General features: G+C 43.5%; 1 protein-coding gene across 1 annotated transcript in view; it reads right to left on the bottom strand.

Annotated features, from left to right (window-relative positions):
- NOX3 (NADPH oxidase 3) overlaps positions 1-17,778 on the bottom strand; it is an 81,137-nt gene that overhangs the window by 19,754 nt on the left and 43,605 nt on the right. The window contains exon 10 of the mRNA XM_056563620.1: positions 1,603-1,765. Coding sequence (XP_056419595.1) covers positions 1,603-1,765 — 163 coding nt within the window. The remainder of the gene's footprint in view (positions 1-1,602; positions 1,766-17,778) is intronic.

Genomic DNA, 17,778 nt, shown 5'->3' with positions numbered 1-17,778 from the left:
CAATACAGGGGCCGGAGCATCGTGACATCATGGCTCCGCCCCTCGTAACGTCACGGTCCGCCCCTGTCAATACAAGTTTATTGGAGGGGGCGTGGCGGTCGTCACGCCCCCTTGCATAGACTTGCATTAAGGGGACGGCCCGTGATGTCATGAGGGGCGGAGCCATGATGTCACGCTGCTCCGGCCCCTGTATCGCCCGTCATTACGCACAGAGCAAACGCGCTCTGTGCAGTAATGATGGCGGGGTGCCGCAGCGGCGATCCCCGGGGTCCCCAGCAGCGGGACCGCGGCGATCTAACATCTTATCCCCTATCCTTTGGATAGGAGATAAGATGTCTAGGGGCGGAGTACCCCTTTAAGGTCTCTGGGCGTACCTGTACGCCCTGGTCCAGTTTAACGGGTTTAAACCGTTCTCACCGGCGGAGAACGGGTTAAACCCGGTGGGTCCCGGTTGCTACGGGCATCCAGGACCCATGTCTAATGCCGAGCATGGGCGATCCGGCAGATGAACCCTTTAGATGCGGCGATCAAAGTTGATTGCGGCATCTAAAGCGAAAGTAAAAGAATCCCAGCAGCCCAGCAGAGCTGATCGGGACTATCACGACAAAATTGCGATGTCGATCAGCTTACCGGACGACGGGAGGGTCCTCACCTGCCTCTACATCATCCGATCGGCAATCTATTGCTCGATGCCTGCACAGCAGGCTAGAACAACAGAGAGCCAGTTACACTGATCAATGCTATGCATAGCATAGCATTGAACAGTGTATGCAATCAGAAGATTGCATGTTTTATCCCCCTATGGGGGCTAAAAAAAAAGTGTAAAAGAAAATGTAATAAAAGCTCATTAACCCCTTCCCTATTAAAAGTTTAAATCACCCCCTTTTCCCATTTTTTAAATAAAATAATGTAATAAAGAATAAAAATAATCATATGTGGTACCGCCGCGTGCGTAAATGTCCAAACTATTAAAATATAAGGTTAGCTAAACCGCACAGTCGATGGCGTACACATAAAAAAATACCAAAATTGTGCTTTTTTGGTCACTTAATATACCATAAACATATTAATAAAAAGCTATTAAAAAGTCCCATCATAACAAAAATTGTACTGATAAAAACTACAGACGACGGTGCAAAAAATAAGCCCTCATACCGCTCCGTACACAGAAAATGTTTTAAAGTTATAGGAGCCAATTTTAACCATATTAATTTTGGTGCATGTAGTTTATAATTTGTTCAAGTATTAAAATAAAATAAAGCTTATATAAATTGTGTATCCTTGTAACCGTATGGACCTACAAAATAAAGATAAGGTGTCATTTTTACCGAAAAGTGCACTGCGTAGAAACAGGAGCCCCCAAAATTTACAAAATGACGTTTCTTTTTTCATTTTACCCCATGAATAATTTTTTGGGGGTTTTGCCACAGGTTATATTATAAAATAAGTGATGTCATTACAAAGTACATTTGGTGACACAAAAAACAAGCCCTTATATGGGTCTGCAGATGCCAAATTTAAAGCGTTATGATTTTTAGAAGGGAAGGAGTCCCTAAGGGGTAAAGTTACTCATTAACATCTTGTAAAATCGATTACTATTACCTTTTTTAGTCCCAAATTATTACTTGAAGAGCAACATTTATACCATATAGATTTGAGTACAGATGCAAATGGTGTTACTCCAATCCCTGCTGCAATGCAGACACTAACATTGTAGTGGAATACATTAGTTGCAGCTGATCCATAAGGTCCATCAACAGCCAATCTAAAACAAAACAAAAAACAATTACCCAAGTGGGAAAACACAAAAATAATATTAGTAAAACAAAACTCATATAACCAAAACTAAAAGAGGACTTGTAGTCTCTCCTGACTTGTCTGTTTTAGTAAATACTTGTATTTCCCATAAAAAAAAAAAATCTTGTACATCTGTCTCTGTGTTGTAACATTTATCTGTTATGCCAATTGGGTGTTATCAGTTGGGGGGGGTCCCGACATATTGTCTGGTATTAACTAACCAGAGCTACGCTACCAATTGTGCAGCAGGGATAGCACCCATATGACAGTTACGTCTAACAATTGTAGTACATTTCAGATGTTCAAGAATTGTTATTTAATGTGTAATAAATCAGCCATCCCCTCCCCTCCAATAAAGTAATCAGTAAATAGATTAAAAGAGGCTAATTATGAATCTGTCATTTTCAATTTTCCTTTGTTCCTCTGATATAAGCCCACAAACAAAGGAGTCTAAGGGTCTATTCATTATATATAATTTCCGCAAGCAGAACTTACGCTATTCTGCTGTAAATGAAAGCCCAATACACTTCTATGGGATTCCATACTCCTGTTGACACTTTGGAATTTCCACTATTTCACAAGCGAAAATTCCGAAGTGTCAACGGGAGTGTCGAATTGTATCTGGCTTTCATTTATGGCAGAATTCCACTGGTGGAAATTCCGCTGTGTGAATAGACCCTAAGGCCGCATTCACACGACGTAAATTCCGCATATCTGCATAAATTCTCCTGCAAATTTTCCTGCAGATATTCGCATGATCAGCTCCTTTTTAAGATTCAAAGATTTCTATAAAAGGTATGTATATTGTGGTAAGTTATCCCAAAAAAAGGAACAGGAGTTATGCTGTATGGATGCTAGAAATTGTAGGTAACGATTTTTTCTTATATACCAAATTTGTATTTAATTTAGATACAGGAAGCCATTATTGGGAATGGGGCAGTGAGAAAAGAGAGAGACTTAGACATCGCAACAATGGAAGACAGGTAGGTATAATTTTATGTGACAGATTTAAACTTGAATGAATGGTGACTGTATAGTGTGATAAGTAATACAAATATAGAAGGAGATGTATCAAACTCTGTAGTAGATTTTTTTGCATAAAAAAGTTGCACGTACTTGCGTACGTGCGACTTTCCTATACATGATTTTTGCTTATCCCAACGCACATTTCTGAAAACTGCTCACGTAGTACATTTTTTTTGTACTTTGCAGTGGTCATGTATTTATCAAATGCGATAATCGCTATTTATGAAGAAAAACAGTTGCATCTCCGTTTAACCCCTTCAGGACCAAGCCCATTTTGGCCTTAAGGACCAGAGCGTTTTTTGCACATCTGACCACTGTCACTTTAAACATTAATAACTCTGGAATGCTTTTAGTTATCATTCTGATTCCGAGATTGTTTTTTCGTGACATATTCTACTTTAACATGGTGGTAAATTTTTGTGGTAACTTGCATCCTTTCCTTGTGAAAAATCCAAAAATTTGATGAAAAATTTGAAAATTTAGCATTTTTCTAACTTTGAAGCTCTCTGCTTGTAAGAAAAATGTATATTACAAATTAAAAAAAATTTTATTCACATATTCAATATGTTTACTTTATGTTTGCATCATAAAAGTGACGAGTTTTTACTTTTGGAAGACACCAGAGGGCTTCAAAGTTCAGCAGCAATTTTCCAATTTTTCACAAAATTTTCAAACTCACTATTTTTCAGGGACCAGTTCAGGTTTGAAGTGGATTTGAAGGGTCTTCATATTAGAAATACCCCACAAAAGACTCCATTATAAAAACTGCACCCCCCAAAGTATTCAAAATGACATTCAGTCATCATTTTAACCCTTTAGGTGTTTCACAGGAATAGAAGCAAAGTGAAGGAGAAAATTCACAATCTTCATTGTTTACACTCGCATGTTTTTGTAGACCCAATTTTTGAATTTTTACAAGGGGTAAAAGGATAAAATGTATACTTATATTTGTAGCCCGATTTCTCTCGAGTAAGCACATACCTCATATGTCTATGTAAAGTGTTCGGCGGTCGCAGTAGAGGGCTCAGAAGCGAAAGAGCGACAAGGGGATTTTGGAGAGTACGTTTTTCTGAAATGGTTTTTGGGGGGCATGTTGCATTTAGGAAGCCCCTATGGTGCCAGAACAGCAAAAAAAAAAAACACATGGCATACCATTTTGGAAACTAGACCCCTTGAGGAACATAACAAGGAATAAAGTGAGCCTTAATACCCCACAGGTGTTTCACGACTTTTGCATATGTAAAAAAAAAATTATTTTTTTTCACTAAAATGTGTGTTTCCCCCCAAATTTCACATTTTTGCAAGGGTTAATAGCAGGAAATACCCCCCATTATTTGTAACCCCTTCTCTTCTGAGTATGGAGGTATCCCATAAGTTGACCTGAAGTGCACTATGGGCGAACTACAATGCTCAGAAGAGAAGGAGTCATATTTGGCTTTTTGAGAGCAAATTTTGCTCGGGGGGCATGTCGCATTTAGGAAGCCCCTATGGTGCCAGAACAGCAAAAAAAAACACATGGCATACCATTTTGGAAACTAGAGGAATGTAATAAGGAATAAAGTGAGCCTTATTACCCCACAGGTGTTTCACGACTTTTGCATATGTAAAAAAAAAAAAAAAATTCCACTAAAATGTGTGTTTCCCCCCAAATTTCACATTTTTGCAAGGGTTAATAGCAGGAAATACCCCCCAATATTTGTAACCCCTTCTCTTCTGAGTATGGAGGTATCCCATAAGTTGACCTGAAGTGCACTATGAGCGAACTACAATGCTCAGAAGAGAAGGAGTCATATTTGGCTTTTTGAGAGCAAATTTTGCTCGGGGGGCATATCGCATTTAGGAAGCCCCTCTGGTGCCAGAACAGCAAAAAAAAAACACACATGGCATACCATTTTGGAAACGAGACCCCTTGAGGAACGTAACAAGGGGTACAGTGAGCATTTGCCCCCCACTGGTGTCTGACAGATCTTTGGAACAGTGGGCTGTACAAGTTTTCATTTTCACGGACCACTGTTCCAAAGATCCGTCAGACACCTGTGGGGGTAAATTCTCACTGCACCCCTCATTACATTCCGTGAGGGGTGTCGTTTCCGAAATGGGGTCACATGTGGGGTTTTTTTTTTTTTGCGTTTGTCAAAACCGCTGTAATAATCAGCCACCCCTGTGCAAATCACCTCAAATGTACATGGTGCGCTCTCCCTTCTGGGCCTTGTTGTGCGCCCCCAGAGCACTTTGCGCTCACATATGGGGTATCTCTGTAGTCGGGAGAAATTGCGTTACAAATTTTGGGGGGCTTTTTCCCTTTTACCTCTTGTGAAAATGTAAAGTATAGGGCAACATCAGCATGTTAGTGTAAAAAATTTAATTTTTTTACACTAACATTCTGGTGTAGACCCCAACATTTCCTTTTCATGAAGGGTTAAAGAAGAAAAAGCCCCCCAAACCTTGTAACGCAATTTCTCCCGAGTACAGCGATACCCCATATGTGGCCCTAAACTGTTGCCTTGAAATACGACAGGGCTCCAAAGTGAGTGCGCCGTGCGCATTTGAGGCCTAAATTAGGGATTTGCATAGGGGTGGACATAGGGGTATTCTACGCCAGTGATTCCCAAACAGGGTGCCTCCAGCTGTTGCAAAACTCCCAGCATGCGTGGACAGTCAACGGCTGTCCAGCAATACTGGGAGTTGTTGTTTTTCAACAGCTGGAGGCTCTGCTTTGGAAACAGTGGCGTACCAGACGTTCTTATTGGGGGAGGGGGGCTGTGTAGGGGTATGTGCATATGTAGTGTTTTTAACTTTTTATTTTATTTTGTGTTAGTGTAGTGTAGTGTTTTTAGGGTACAGTCACATGGGCGGGGGATTACAGCGAGTTTCCCGGCGCAAAATTTGCTGCATCTCAAGATGCGAGAAACCCACTGTAAAAGCCTCGCCCATGTGAATGTACCCTGTACATTCACAGGGGGGGGGGTGCACCAGCTGTTGCAAAACCACAACTCCCAGCATGCATGGTCTGTTAGTGCATGCTGGGAGTTATAGTTTTGCAACAGCTGGAGGCACACAGGTTAGGAAACACTGAGTTAGAAACAATGTTTCCCAACCAGTGTGTCTCCAGTTGTTGCAAAACTACAACTCCCAGCATGCCCAGACAGCTGAAGGGCATGCTGGGAGTTGTAGTTCGGCAACATCTGAAGGGCCAGATGTTGCTGAACTAAAACTCCCAGCATGCCTGGACAGTCAGTGCATGCTGGGAGTTGTAGTTTTGCAACAGCTGGAAGAGCGCAGATTGGAGACCATTATACAATGGTCTCCAAACTGGGGCCCTCCAGATGTTGCAAAACTACAACTCCCAGCATGCCCAGACAGCCAAAGGCTGTCTAGGCATGCTGGGAGTTGTAGTTTTCAGACTCCTAGAAGCAGCAGTGAAGATCTTCACTGCTGCTTCTGAGGACCATGTACTCACCTGCCGGTCCCGTCGCTGCTCGCCCACGTGGCCGGTCCCGCAGTGCTCCTCGGTCCCGCCAGGTAAGTCCGCCGGTCCCCTGATGTTCCCCCCCCCCCCCCTATGCCGCAGGTCCCCGCAGCCATCGTCCCCCGTTCTGCCCGACTTCCAGGGGCGGGCAGTGCGGGGGATCTCAACTTTCACCCCAGATCACTGGGACCAATCACAGTGATCGCTGACCAGGACCATCAATGGATGGTCCTGGGGGTGAAGCAGAAGTTGTCCCCTGCTGGAAACAGCGGGACTTCTGCCAGTTAACCTGTGCGATGCTGCGCATCGCCGGGTTAACTGAATGTCATTTATAAACGCCGGGATGCGCGAACGCACTGCACAACCCGGCGTTTATATATGACATTCTGCGGGAAGGGGTTAAAAGTTGCATATGTATTCCAGGTCCAACCTGGCTTACAAAAAGTGCATACGTCCGCAGAAAAGGACATTAGCACCCACTTTAACTAAAACTCCCCACTGCGCTACCTATATATTTTGCCCCCAGCAGTGCCTTATATGTGTCCCCCCCCCCGCGAGCGCATACATATGTCCCTTGCAGCGCTATCTGTAAAGTATACTTTCAGCAGCGTATCATGCTGCTGGCCGGGGAAGGCAGCACAATGCCGCCCGCTTCCCAGCCAGCAGATGCACTGATGATAGTATACTTCACAGGGGCAGGGGGGACCAACACACGTTTTAGGACTACTACTCCCATCATAGACAGACTCCGTCCATGATGGAAGTTATAGTCCATGTGCTTAGGTGCAGATCGCAGCAGGTCATTGTCCAGAGACGCGCTGCGATCTGCATTTATTAACTGTAAAAGCCAACGGTGCATGTGGCTACACTGCGCTCCCGGCGGGGAACACTGTATACACTGTCATAATTCATAATCCCTGCTGCCGGAAAACAGAAGCTCTGATTGGTGAATAGCTTTTTCCCGGCAGAGGGGATTATGAATTATGACAGTGTATATAGAAGTCGGCGGGCAGTGTGGTGTAGCTGCATATGCCGCCGGCTTGTTAACTTAATAAATGCAGATCGCAGCGGGTCTCTGGATAATGACCTGCTGCGATCTGCACCTAAGCCCATGGACTATACTTCCCATCATGGGCATAGTCTGTCCATGATGGGAGTAGTAGTCATAAAATTCCTGTCCCAAGAACAAAAACATCAAAACACATTCCCCCTCCCATACCCATCACAATCCCATTTAAACACACCATTTCACTTATACAACAACGGCCCCTACTGGTCAAATACAATCACTACAACTCCATCACTTCTAAACCTCCCATATTCCTTTAATCTACTGTTACCACAAGTCTATGAATAACTTGCCACATCTGTCAATCACAATTAACTGAACATTCTAATGCACCCACAAGCATTTTAATGTAACCACAAAGTACATTAATTACTTCCATCTCAATCATTATCTAGTTAACCTATAGACCTTTGCTGTCACTCACAACCCCATTCAAACACACCGTGTTTCTCTGGTCTCTCATCCAAGACATAGCCAGACCTAAAGCTGCTCAGCTTCAACATGCAGCCTGCCAGCTCGGCCATAGACCTAAATAGGTCTCTTTGTTTCAATGGGGAAAATTTCTTAATGTTATAGATATACCCTGCTGAAGCCCTTAGCAGTTCTAGCTGAGGTCACAGGGACTGACGTCACAACCCAGCCCCCAGTGACCACAGCTACCCGCCAAAATTAGAAAAGTTTGAAGCCCACACTGTATAAATACTTGCAACTTACAATAAATAAATGACGAAGAGAGGATTCCCCTCTAGAAATGCGTTGTCCTGCACCAGTGTAACTTATATTGCTCTTGATACCACTGTACATTGAGAAATAAAAAGTTTACACAGCATCTCTGCCGAAATCGCCTGTTTATTGCCGGAGAAGCGCCGCACACAAGTCGGTTTCTGGGTTTGTCCCTCTGCACGGACACCCGTAACCCACTATCAGCCATTTAGCATTGTGGGCATGCACTCTCTAGCAACGTTACTGGTAATAAAGGGTAGATAAAGAATTTCATCTATTAACATAAGGGAAAACTTTTCTGGTTTAAAAAATGCTTTTGTAAGCGGGTTTCCAGGTTTTTGCGGCAGCCGGGACCCATGGTAGCCGGGACCCATGGCTAATAGCGGACATCACCTATCACGGTGACGTGCACTATTAAACCTTTAGACGCAACAATCAAAGTTGATTGCCGGGTCTAAAGTAAAGCATTCCCGGCGAAACCGCAGTGTTCCGATCAGATAGGACGCATCAGGAGGGTGCCTTACCTGCCTCATGCGCGTCTAATCAGCGATTGATTGCTCCAAGCCTGAGATCCAGGCTTGGGCAATCGACCACCGATAACACTGATCAATGAAATGCTATGGCATAGTATTGATCAGTGCTGGCAATCAATGTACTGCATGTTATAGTCCCTGATGGGGGCTATAACATTGCAAAAAAAAGTGTAAAAAAGAAGTTAATAAATGTGATTTAACCCCTTCCCTAATAAAAGTTTGAATCATCCCCCTTTTCCCATAAAAAAGCTATGTAAATAAATAAATAAATTTAAGCATGTGGTATTGCCGCGTGTTTAAATGTCTGAAATATAAAAATATATAATTCATTAAACCACACGGTCAATGGCTTACACGTAAAAAAAATTCCAAAGTCCATAATATCATATTTTTGGTCACTTTTTATACTATAAAAAAAAGTGATCAAAAAGTCTGATCAAAACAAAAATGGTACTGATAAAAACTTCAGAACATGGCGCAAAAAATGAGCTCTCATACATCCCCATTTGCAGAAAAAAAAGGAGAGGACATTTTTAAACGCAAAAATTTTCGTGCATATAGTTATGATTTTTTCTAGAAGTAAGACAAAATCAAATATAAGTAGGATATCATTTTAATCGTATGGACCTACAGAATAAAGATAAGGTGTCATTTTTACCGTGTAGAAACGGAAGCCCCCAAAAGTTACAAAATGGCTTTTTTTCTTCAATTTAGTCGCACAATGATTTTTTTTTGTTTCGCCGTAAATTTTTGGGTAAAATGACTGATGTCATTACAAAGTAAAATTGGTGGCATAAAAAATAAGCCCTCATATGGATTTTTAGGTGGAAAATTGAAAGGGTTATGATTTTTAAAAGGTAAAGAGGAAAAAACGAAAATGCAAAAACTAAAAAACGCTGAGGAGTTAAAGAAGAATGGACAGACAAATATTGTTTCATTCTTATGAATGTGTTTAACAGTCAAACAAAGAAGCTTTATTGTAGGAAAGCAAAAGATTTGCAGTACAATGTTTACACAATCTTAAGTAGTATTATAGTAGCACCCAAATGGGCAACAATAAAACAAGAATTGAGTGCACAAGTCTGCGCCATAATCACGAAACAATATAGGTGGTATCTAAGCGACACATAGTAAGTACAGGCGTAGAAAAGATGGTGCAAAAACAATGTCTGGTACAATAACTCATCGCATCAATGTAAAGCCTAATAAGGTGACACTCCTCCCAATCAGTACAACGTAAAGCAATGAGACATCGATGGGCAGTAAGAAGACGAGGTCCACGGTTCCCATACTATCTCAAACCTCTCTACAGCGTCCTCTCTGATAGCCGACAGTTTCTCATTTAACATTATAACATTGATCCTTTGGAGGACTGGAGACAAGGACAGGGTGTTTTGCTTCCATTGAGAAGCTATATAAATACGTGTAGCTAACAGAATGTATTGGGCCAATTTAAATATACGGAATGGCATTCTAGTGGGTCTATGACTGAGTAAACAAAATGCAGGTGTGCGGGGGACATGGCACGGTAAAATAGCTGTCATCATCTCCAGAACCTCCTTCCAAAGGTCCCCGACAATTGGGCACCCCCACCACGTATGGTACATAGTTCCTCTCTGTCCACACTGTCAAAAACAACATGGGGACACAGAGGGATATATATTATGTAATTTCACCGGTGCCAGGTAGGTTCTATGTAATATTCTAATAGAAGTTTCTGACATAGAAACTTGCCAGCTACCCTTACCCACAGACTCGCAGCAAGCGTGCCACTGTGGCAAGGAAAGCTCAGAATGTAGATCTGACTCCCAATCCATCATAAATTTGAGCTTTCTATCTGCTGGTTTAGGGGTATTAAAATGAGCATATAGACTGGACAGTAAGTCCGACATCCCGGGAGTATAGATGGAACAAGCTTCAAATGGAGTCACATTGATTTCATGTTGTCTAGACACTAAAGAAGAAAAATAAGAAAGGATTTGGGCGGCCCGATATCTTTCAGTCAATGGGACAGAATTCCTAGTAAGCATACGATCCATGGAAATGAAACGTTTCCAGTCTAAAAAGTCAAAAAGGCGCGTCAATTTATTGTCCACCCACCACTGAAACACTGTCGTACTTAGTCCTGGGGTAAATGAGGGGTTCGCTAAGAGCAAGAGGAGAGATCAGAGACTGAAGAGATAGTTTAAATCGGACAGACCGCCACAACGATAGAGCTTGCAATGCAATCCATGCCGACGAAGGTAGTAAAGTAGAGACAGGATGGGAAGACCAAAGCAAAGAGGAATATGAGTAAGGAGGAAAGAGAGAGGATTCCAGAGTAACCCAGCGTGGTGCACCTCGAGGAACCTGTATCAGCACCAATTCAGCTATTCTCGCAGAATAGTAATACCTAATAAGATGAGGAACCAAGAGCCCCTCTAACTCTTTTATGGAAATGCATTAAAGTGCGATTGATCCTGGGGTGCTGTCAGGATTCAGACTGGTATGCGGAGAGGACACGGGTGGTGGATCCTCTGTGTCAGTGAGGCGATGGCGTGGGCCGTACCAGGGGAACGGAATCAAAGGGGTTACTGGTTTTCACCAGAGCCCGCCGCAAAGCGAGATGGACTTGCAGCGGCAGGTAACCCCCAGGTCGTTCCACCCGATAGCGACTCAGCCTCACTGACAGCTGAGACAGGCGCGGTACACAGGGACAAGGCAAGAGCAAGGTCGGACATAGCAGAAGGTCTGGGCAGGCAGCAACGGTTCATAGTCAGGGGCAACGGCAAGGGTCTGGGTACACAGGCAAGGGGCCACACAGAAACGCTTTCACAGGGCACAAGGCAACAAGATCCGGCAGGGACAGGAAGGGGAAGTGGGTTTATATAGTGTAGGGAGTGTAAGGAACCAATTGGGCCAGGCACCAATTAATGGTGCACTGGCCCTTTAAATCTGAGCGACCCGGCGCGCGCGCGCCCCAGAGAGCGGTGCCGAGCGTGCCGGGACTCAGCAGGAGGACAGGGCAGGTGAGAGACACGGGGCGCCATCCGAGAGCGGGCACGTCCCGCACCTCGGATCGCGTCCCCTCCGGGAACATGGAAGCAGCGCTCGCGGTCAGCAGTGCCGACCGGAGTGCTGCATACAGTAGCACGCTGCGAGTGCTCCGGGGAAGCAGCGGGACCCGGAGCGCTCGGTGTGACAGGTGCTTTGCAGACCAAATATATGAGAACACATCCTTCTGAAGTGCACGCAAGTCTCGTAGTGGGACCGGGATAGATAGAGTGCGGAATAGATACAATATGCACGGTAAAATCACCATTTTTACTACATTAATTCTTCCTATCCAAGATTAGTATGTAGTATTTTAAACAAATTAGGTAATGACACCAATGGCTTAGTCAGAGTCAACAGTAAGTCATCGGCAAACAGACTAGTCTTGTAAACCGAGGACCCCACAGACATTCCTCCAATATCCTGGTTCGAACGTATCATAGCAGCCAGTGGTTCCATCACTAATGCGAAAAGGGCCCTGACGGGTGCCTCTTCCAATGGCGATGGATTTAGGTGTAGACGTAGGTAACTTTAAATAGGCTGTAGGGTGCGAGTAGAGAAGACGAAGAACATGCACAAACGGACCTGAAAGTCCAAATTTGGATAATACTGCAAACAGGTAAGGCCAAGTAACACTGTCAAACGGCTTCTCTATATCTAAAGCGAGCGCTATCATAGGTGTCGATGTAGTGTTAGAACAATGGATCAGGTTCAAAATAGTGCGCACATTATCAGGAGCATGCCTGCCAGGTACAAACCCTACCTGGTCGAGGTGCACCAACACTGGAAGAAAGCGATTAAGTCTAGCTGCAAGAATGGAGGTGAGTAATTTAGAGTCAAGGTTCAGTAGGGAAATAGGTCTATAGTTAGAGGGCGGGGTATGGTTTTTGAAAGGCTTAGGTAGAACAGTGATAAGAGCATCAAGAAAGTCAGAGGACAGAGAGGTGGCAGAGAATAAAGAGTTAAAGAAGTCAGTGAGGAGAGGAACAAGTAAGGAGGAGAATTTCTTATAGTATGGGGCCGAAAGCCCGTCAGGTCCTGGTGACTTACCAGTTTTCAAACGGTCAATTGCTACCTGCACTTTCTCCTCCGATATCGGGCTGTTCAGGACTTCCCTATCCTCCGAAGAGAGGGAAGGCAAAGGAACAGATGATAAAAAGTCACGGATTTTACGCTCTTCAGCGGTAGAGCTGCTCGGGGGAGAATATAATGAAGTATAAAAATCGAAAAATGCGGTATATATCCTATCCAGATGTGAGGTAGTGTGACCAGGACGCAGTTGGATGCAGCGCACTCTGTTAAATGCAGTCGTTTTTTTAAGCATGGAGGCTAACAATTTATCAGGTTTATTCGCAAACCTATAATATGTAGCGCCAGTCCACCTAATCGCCTTCTCCACCTGGATGGAGAGAAGAGCATCCAACTGAATCCCAGTATCCATTATGGATTTACACAAATACAAAGAAGGGGATTGCTGATGTGCATAAGACAATCTAGCCAATTTACATTCCAATGCCTTTTGCACTGCTGATCTGTCTTTTTTTTATCCCCGAGGACAGGGAGATTAGTCTACCCCTAACAAAGGACTTATGGGCAAGCCAGACCCATTGAGGATCCGTTTCCGGAACCGCATTAGTAGCAAAATAAGAGGCCAGATCTCGCTCCACCTGGGTTCTAACTCGAGGCATCGTTAACAATGACTCACTCAGGCGCCACTTAAAGGGAGATGCGGTACGGTGTCCAAAATCAAACGCCGCCAGTACTAGATCATGATCTGCCCAAGGCACCGGCACATGACGTGCATATAAAAGAAACATCAGTGTCGGCGCATTGCCCAGTATCCAGTCTATTCTAGTATAATGATGGTGCACAGGTGAATAATAGGAATAACCACGAGAATTACCATTATGTTCCCTCCACACATCTACTAATTGATTGTCTGCAAACAAGGAATATATTAAACGTTGCTGGGCACCCGTTCTATGAAACAATGCTGTGTTAGAGCGGTCAAGCTTACCATTTACCACAAAGTTGAAGTCTCCCGACCAGAGCAGAGAGTCGTAGGAGAGGTGACCCAGTTTATCACACACTGTAGCAAAAAATGTTATAGGGTTATCAGTGGGAGCATATGAGTTGACAATACACAGTTTCTTATCCAGGTAATCCCCCAACAAAAATAAGAAACGTCCCTCCGAGTCAACTATCGTTTCGGTCACTGTGAAAGGAAATAGGTTATTCAGCAATATAAGGACACCCCTACATTTGGAAGTATAGGAAGACATATAGCTCCTCTTAAAAGAGTTATGAAAAAAGGAAGGGTAACTGTCAACCGTAAAATGGGTTTCCTGTATACATATGACATCCGGCCTATGACGGCCATAATCCCTAAACGCTTTAGCTCTCTTACTCGGAGAGTTAAGACCTTGTACATTTTGAGAGATTAGCCTACACATCCTAATAACATAAACTGTGGCTTGATATCTGTAAGAAGGGGGAAGGCATTTTGCACAATACAGTAGCAACAATGCGGGAAGAGTGTCACCCATAAAGTAGACAAATAAGCACATATTTACAAGGCAAGAATGCTAGATTGGCGGTCAGACTGGTATAAAAAAAACAACAGAAAAACAACCACAACAAAACAAATAGAACAAATACAAACAGGAAAGACAGCACACACAATCTAGTGTACTGTCGTACTTCCATAGACACACCAAGTGTGATGGGGACACACATATCCACTTCAAAGCCAGCCTATACCAAAAAAGTCCAGCGGGACCCAGGAGCACCAGGAAGATTACGAATAAAAAAGGGGGGAAGGGTGAAGGGGGGAGGGGAGACAGAAGTGGAAGAAGGAGAAAGGGGGGAAGCGACGGAAAGGAGGGGGGATGGGGGGAGAGAGGAGAGGAGGGGTTGAAGGAGGGAGGAAGGAGGGCGGGAAGGGGGGGGGGGGGAAGCACAGGTACAAGAGAAAGAAGACACAAGAAAAAAGGAAAAAAGAAGCAAAAGGGGCCAAAAGTATATACAAAAATCAAAATAAACGGTGTGAAAAATAAAATAAAATTAGAAATAAAAATAAAAAAGGAGAGTGTCCCGGAAAAAGGGTATGAGATGTCTCATCCTAGTGAGCAAAATGAGGCAACAGTCCAGGCCTAACAGCTAAAAGGGAAGGGGAGACCCCCCCCCGGACAAAAAAGAATGTTCTGTTAGTTCACAACAGGGATCCAGATGGGAAAGAACAAACAGTGCTGTTCATGCAAGTATCCTATCATGGCGGTAGATCTTCTTCCCTCGCTGTATCCACGCGGCGACGACTCTTGGAAGCGGGGGTCCAGGTACGTACAGGCCTCGGAGCTCTTTGGGGTAACGGCGCAGCAGGTGCAATCGGGATGTTTTCCTTTTGCAAGGCCGCTCTGGCATCCGGTAAAGTACGTGCTGTATGAGAGCGTCCGTTAATCCGGAATGAAAGAGAAAAGGGGAATCCCCATCTGTATTTTACTTGTGCCTGCTGCAGCGTCAAAGTCACAGGGCGAAATTCCCTCCTGCGGGCCAAGGTAGATGGGGCTAGGTCCGAGTATAGATGGACCAACGGGGGCATTTCGGGCAAAACAGGGAGATTCCTGGCTGCCGTTAACAGAACGTCACGTACCTCTGGATAGTGTAACTTCAGCACAACGTCCCTAGGTAAGTCCGGGTTGCGCGGTGCAGCCAATGCGCGGTGAATGCGATCAAATCTGAGCAGTTCAGGTTCTATTTGAGGGGACAATTCAAAAAACAATGCGGTCACCACTTTCGCGAGGTCAGTCTCCAACTCCGGTAGACTTCTGATCTGCAAGTTCCCCCTCCGGGACCTGTTCTCAAGATCCTCCAGCTTGAGTTCCAGGGTACGTAGCTGGTCAGCATGTTCATCCAGATCCCTCCTGTCCTCCTCCGCCGCGTCAGCCAGCTCGTCTATCTTAGCTTCAGTGTCAGAGACACGCTGGGCCAGTTCCTGGATTTGTGAAGTGAAGTCCGACACTGCCTTTGCCAGCGCAGTGGTGAAAAGGTCTTTGATGTTCCGGAACATTGCTGCCGGTGAGAGATCATCAGGTACCGGTACATCCTCTCCGTCAGAGAGGCCTGCAGGTGAGGGAGGGCGGGAGGACGCCATCTTAGCTCTTGTGTTTGTCCGGAAGAATTCCGGAATGAACTGGGAAAGGGCCTGGGAAGCCCTGTTGGAGCTTCGCTTGTGGTTTCAGGACATGCTAAGGAACCTGAAGGTGGGTCCGTAGCGCTGTTCGAGCCGATATTCAGCGCGTAGAAAGGCTAAATAGACGCGGGTAGCACGGAGCTCACAGCAGACACGTCCTCCTTAGTGAGCCGCACGCATGCACCCCCTTATGAATGTGTTTAATATGCAACGAAACAGTGGCGCTTATAAAAAAGTAGTAATGTAAAACGACATTATGAAACAAAACACAAAAGTTTTGATCAGAATTATTCACAAAGTTCTGAGACACAGGCCAAAAAAATTGCTTTGTTGACTGCATCATATGATGCATCTACAAAGCAGCTTGTTAGTTCACCGTCCCAGCAGGAAAAAACAACCGAACATTCACTGAAAGTTGCTTGGATTTTAGGAAGTTTTCTGATGCAGAGATAGTTAAAGAATGTATGGTTGAAGCTGTAGGTACCATGTTTGAAGGAGAGGGAGATTTATTAAAACCTGTCCAGAGGAAAAGCCCAGTTGTCCATAGCAACCAATCAGATTGCTTCTTTCATTTTGTAGAGGCCTTGTTTAAAATAAAAGAAGCAATCTGATTGGTTGTTATGGGCACCTGGGCAACTTTCCTATGGACAGGTTTTGATAAATCTCCCCCTCAGTCCTGGTTTGATCTCCTATCACTGTATCATATACCAGTCGATCTTGTGTGCTGATTATGGAAAATGTTATGAAGCTGATAAATTCAGCACTTCAACATTTTCTAATGAGAGATTTTCTATCTACTAGTCCACAATAATGTGAGATGGCTTAGTAAGGGCAAAGTTTTAGAACGCTTCTGGAGCATTCAGAAAGAGCTGAACAGAAGACAGGAAAAGCTAAACAATATTTGACATTTGTGCAAAACAAAAACAATATGAAAATTTTCGCTTTTCTGGCTGATATTACAGGCTATTTAAATTGTTTAAATGTAAAATTACAGGGTAAAAATCTAACTATAGAAAATTATATAATAAAGAAATTATATGACTAGTCCTCAAGGATAGTGAAAAAAGAAGAAATAGCAAAGGGAAAAAGATTAGAGGTAAAAAGAATGGAGAATAGTAGTTGACAGATAAGAAATAAAATAGATATAATGTCTAAAATAATTAAGATAATTATAATATAGATAAAAAAATATCTGCAGAATAAATAGCTTAAACAATGATATATATATATATATATTTATTAAATTAGAATAATACTGAAAACACCTGGGCAGGGCCCCTGCCCAGGTGTTTTCAGTATTATTCTTATTTAATAAATATATATAATTGTTTAAGCTATTCATTCTGCAGGTATTTTTTTTATCTATATTATAATTATATACATCTACATCTACACTGATGTTAAAATTGAGACATTCGCCAGTGTATCCTTATATGAAGGACACACTCAGTTCTCAGTTCTCCTCAGTTGTTCGCAACAGATTTTAGGCTGTGGAATTTCCGATGCAGAAAATCTGCCACAAGCCTCATTAAAGTCAATAGGGTCTGCGGCAGATTTTTCCAGAAAGACACGGAGAGTCCCCTTTCAAATACACAGCAGGTATCTCGCAAATAAATCCGTACACAGGCTCTTAAAAAGGGAAAACATAGACACAACGGGGGAGATTTATCAAAATCTGAGTAAAGGAAAAGTTGAACAGTTGACCATAGAAACCAATCAGATTGCTTCTTTCATTTTTGGAAAGGCCTCTGAAAAATAAAAGAAGCACTCTGATTGGTTGCTAAGGGCAACTAATCAATTTTTCCTTTACACAGGTTTTGATAAATCTCCGCAAGAAGATTACACTTGGTCCATTAAAGCCTATAGCCATGAAGTGGGCACACCATGGTATTTGTCGGAATACCTTTTGTATATATGCAAAACGTCATGTGAATCCCCC

This window comes from Hyla sarda, chromosome 3 (assembly GCF_029499605.1).
Source record: "Hyla sarda isolate aHylSar1 chromosome 3, aHylSar1.hap1, whole genome shotgun sequence".
Lineage (NCBI taxonomy): Eukaryota > Metazoa > Chordata > Amphibia > Anura > Hylidae > Hyla > Hyla sarda.
Note: the sequence above shows the minus strand (reverse complement) of the source record. Positions and strands in the feature narration are given on the sequence as shown.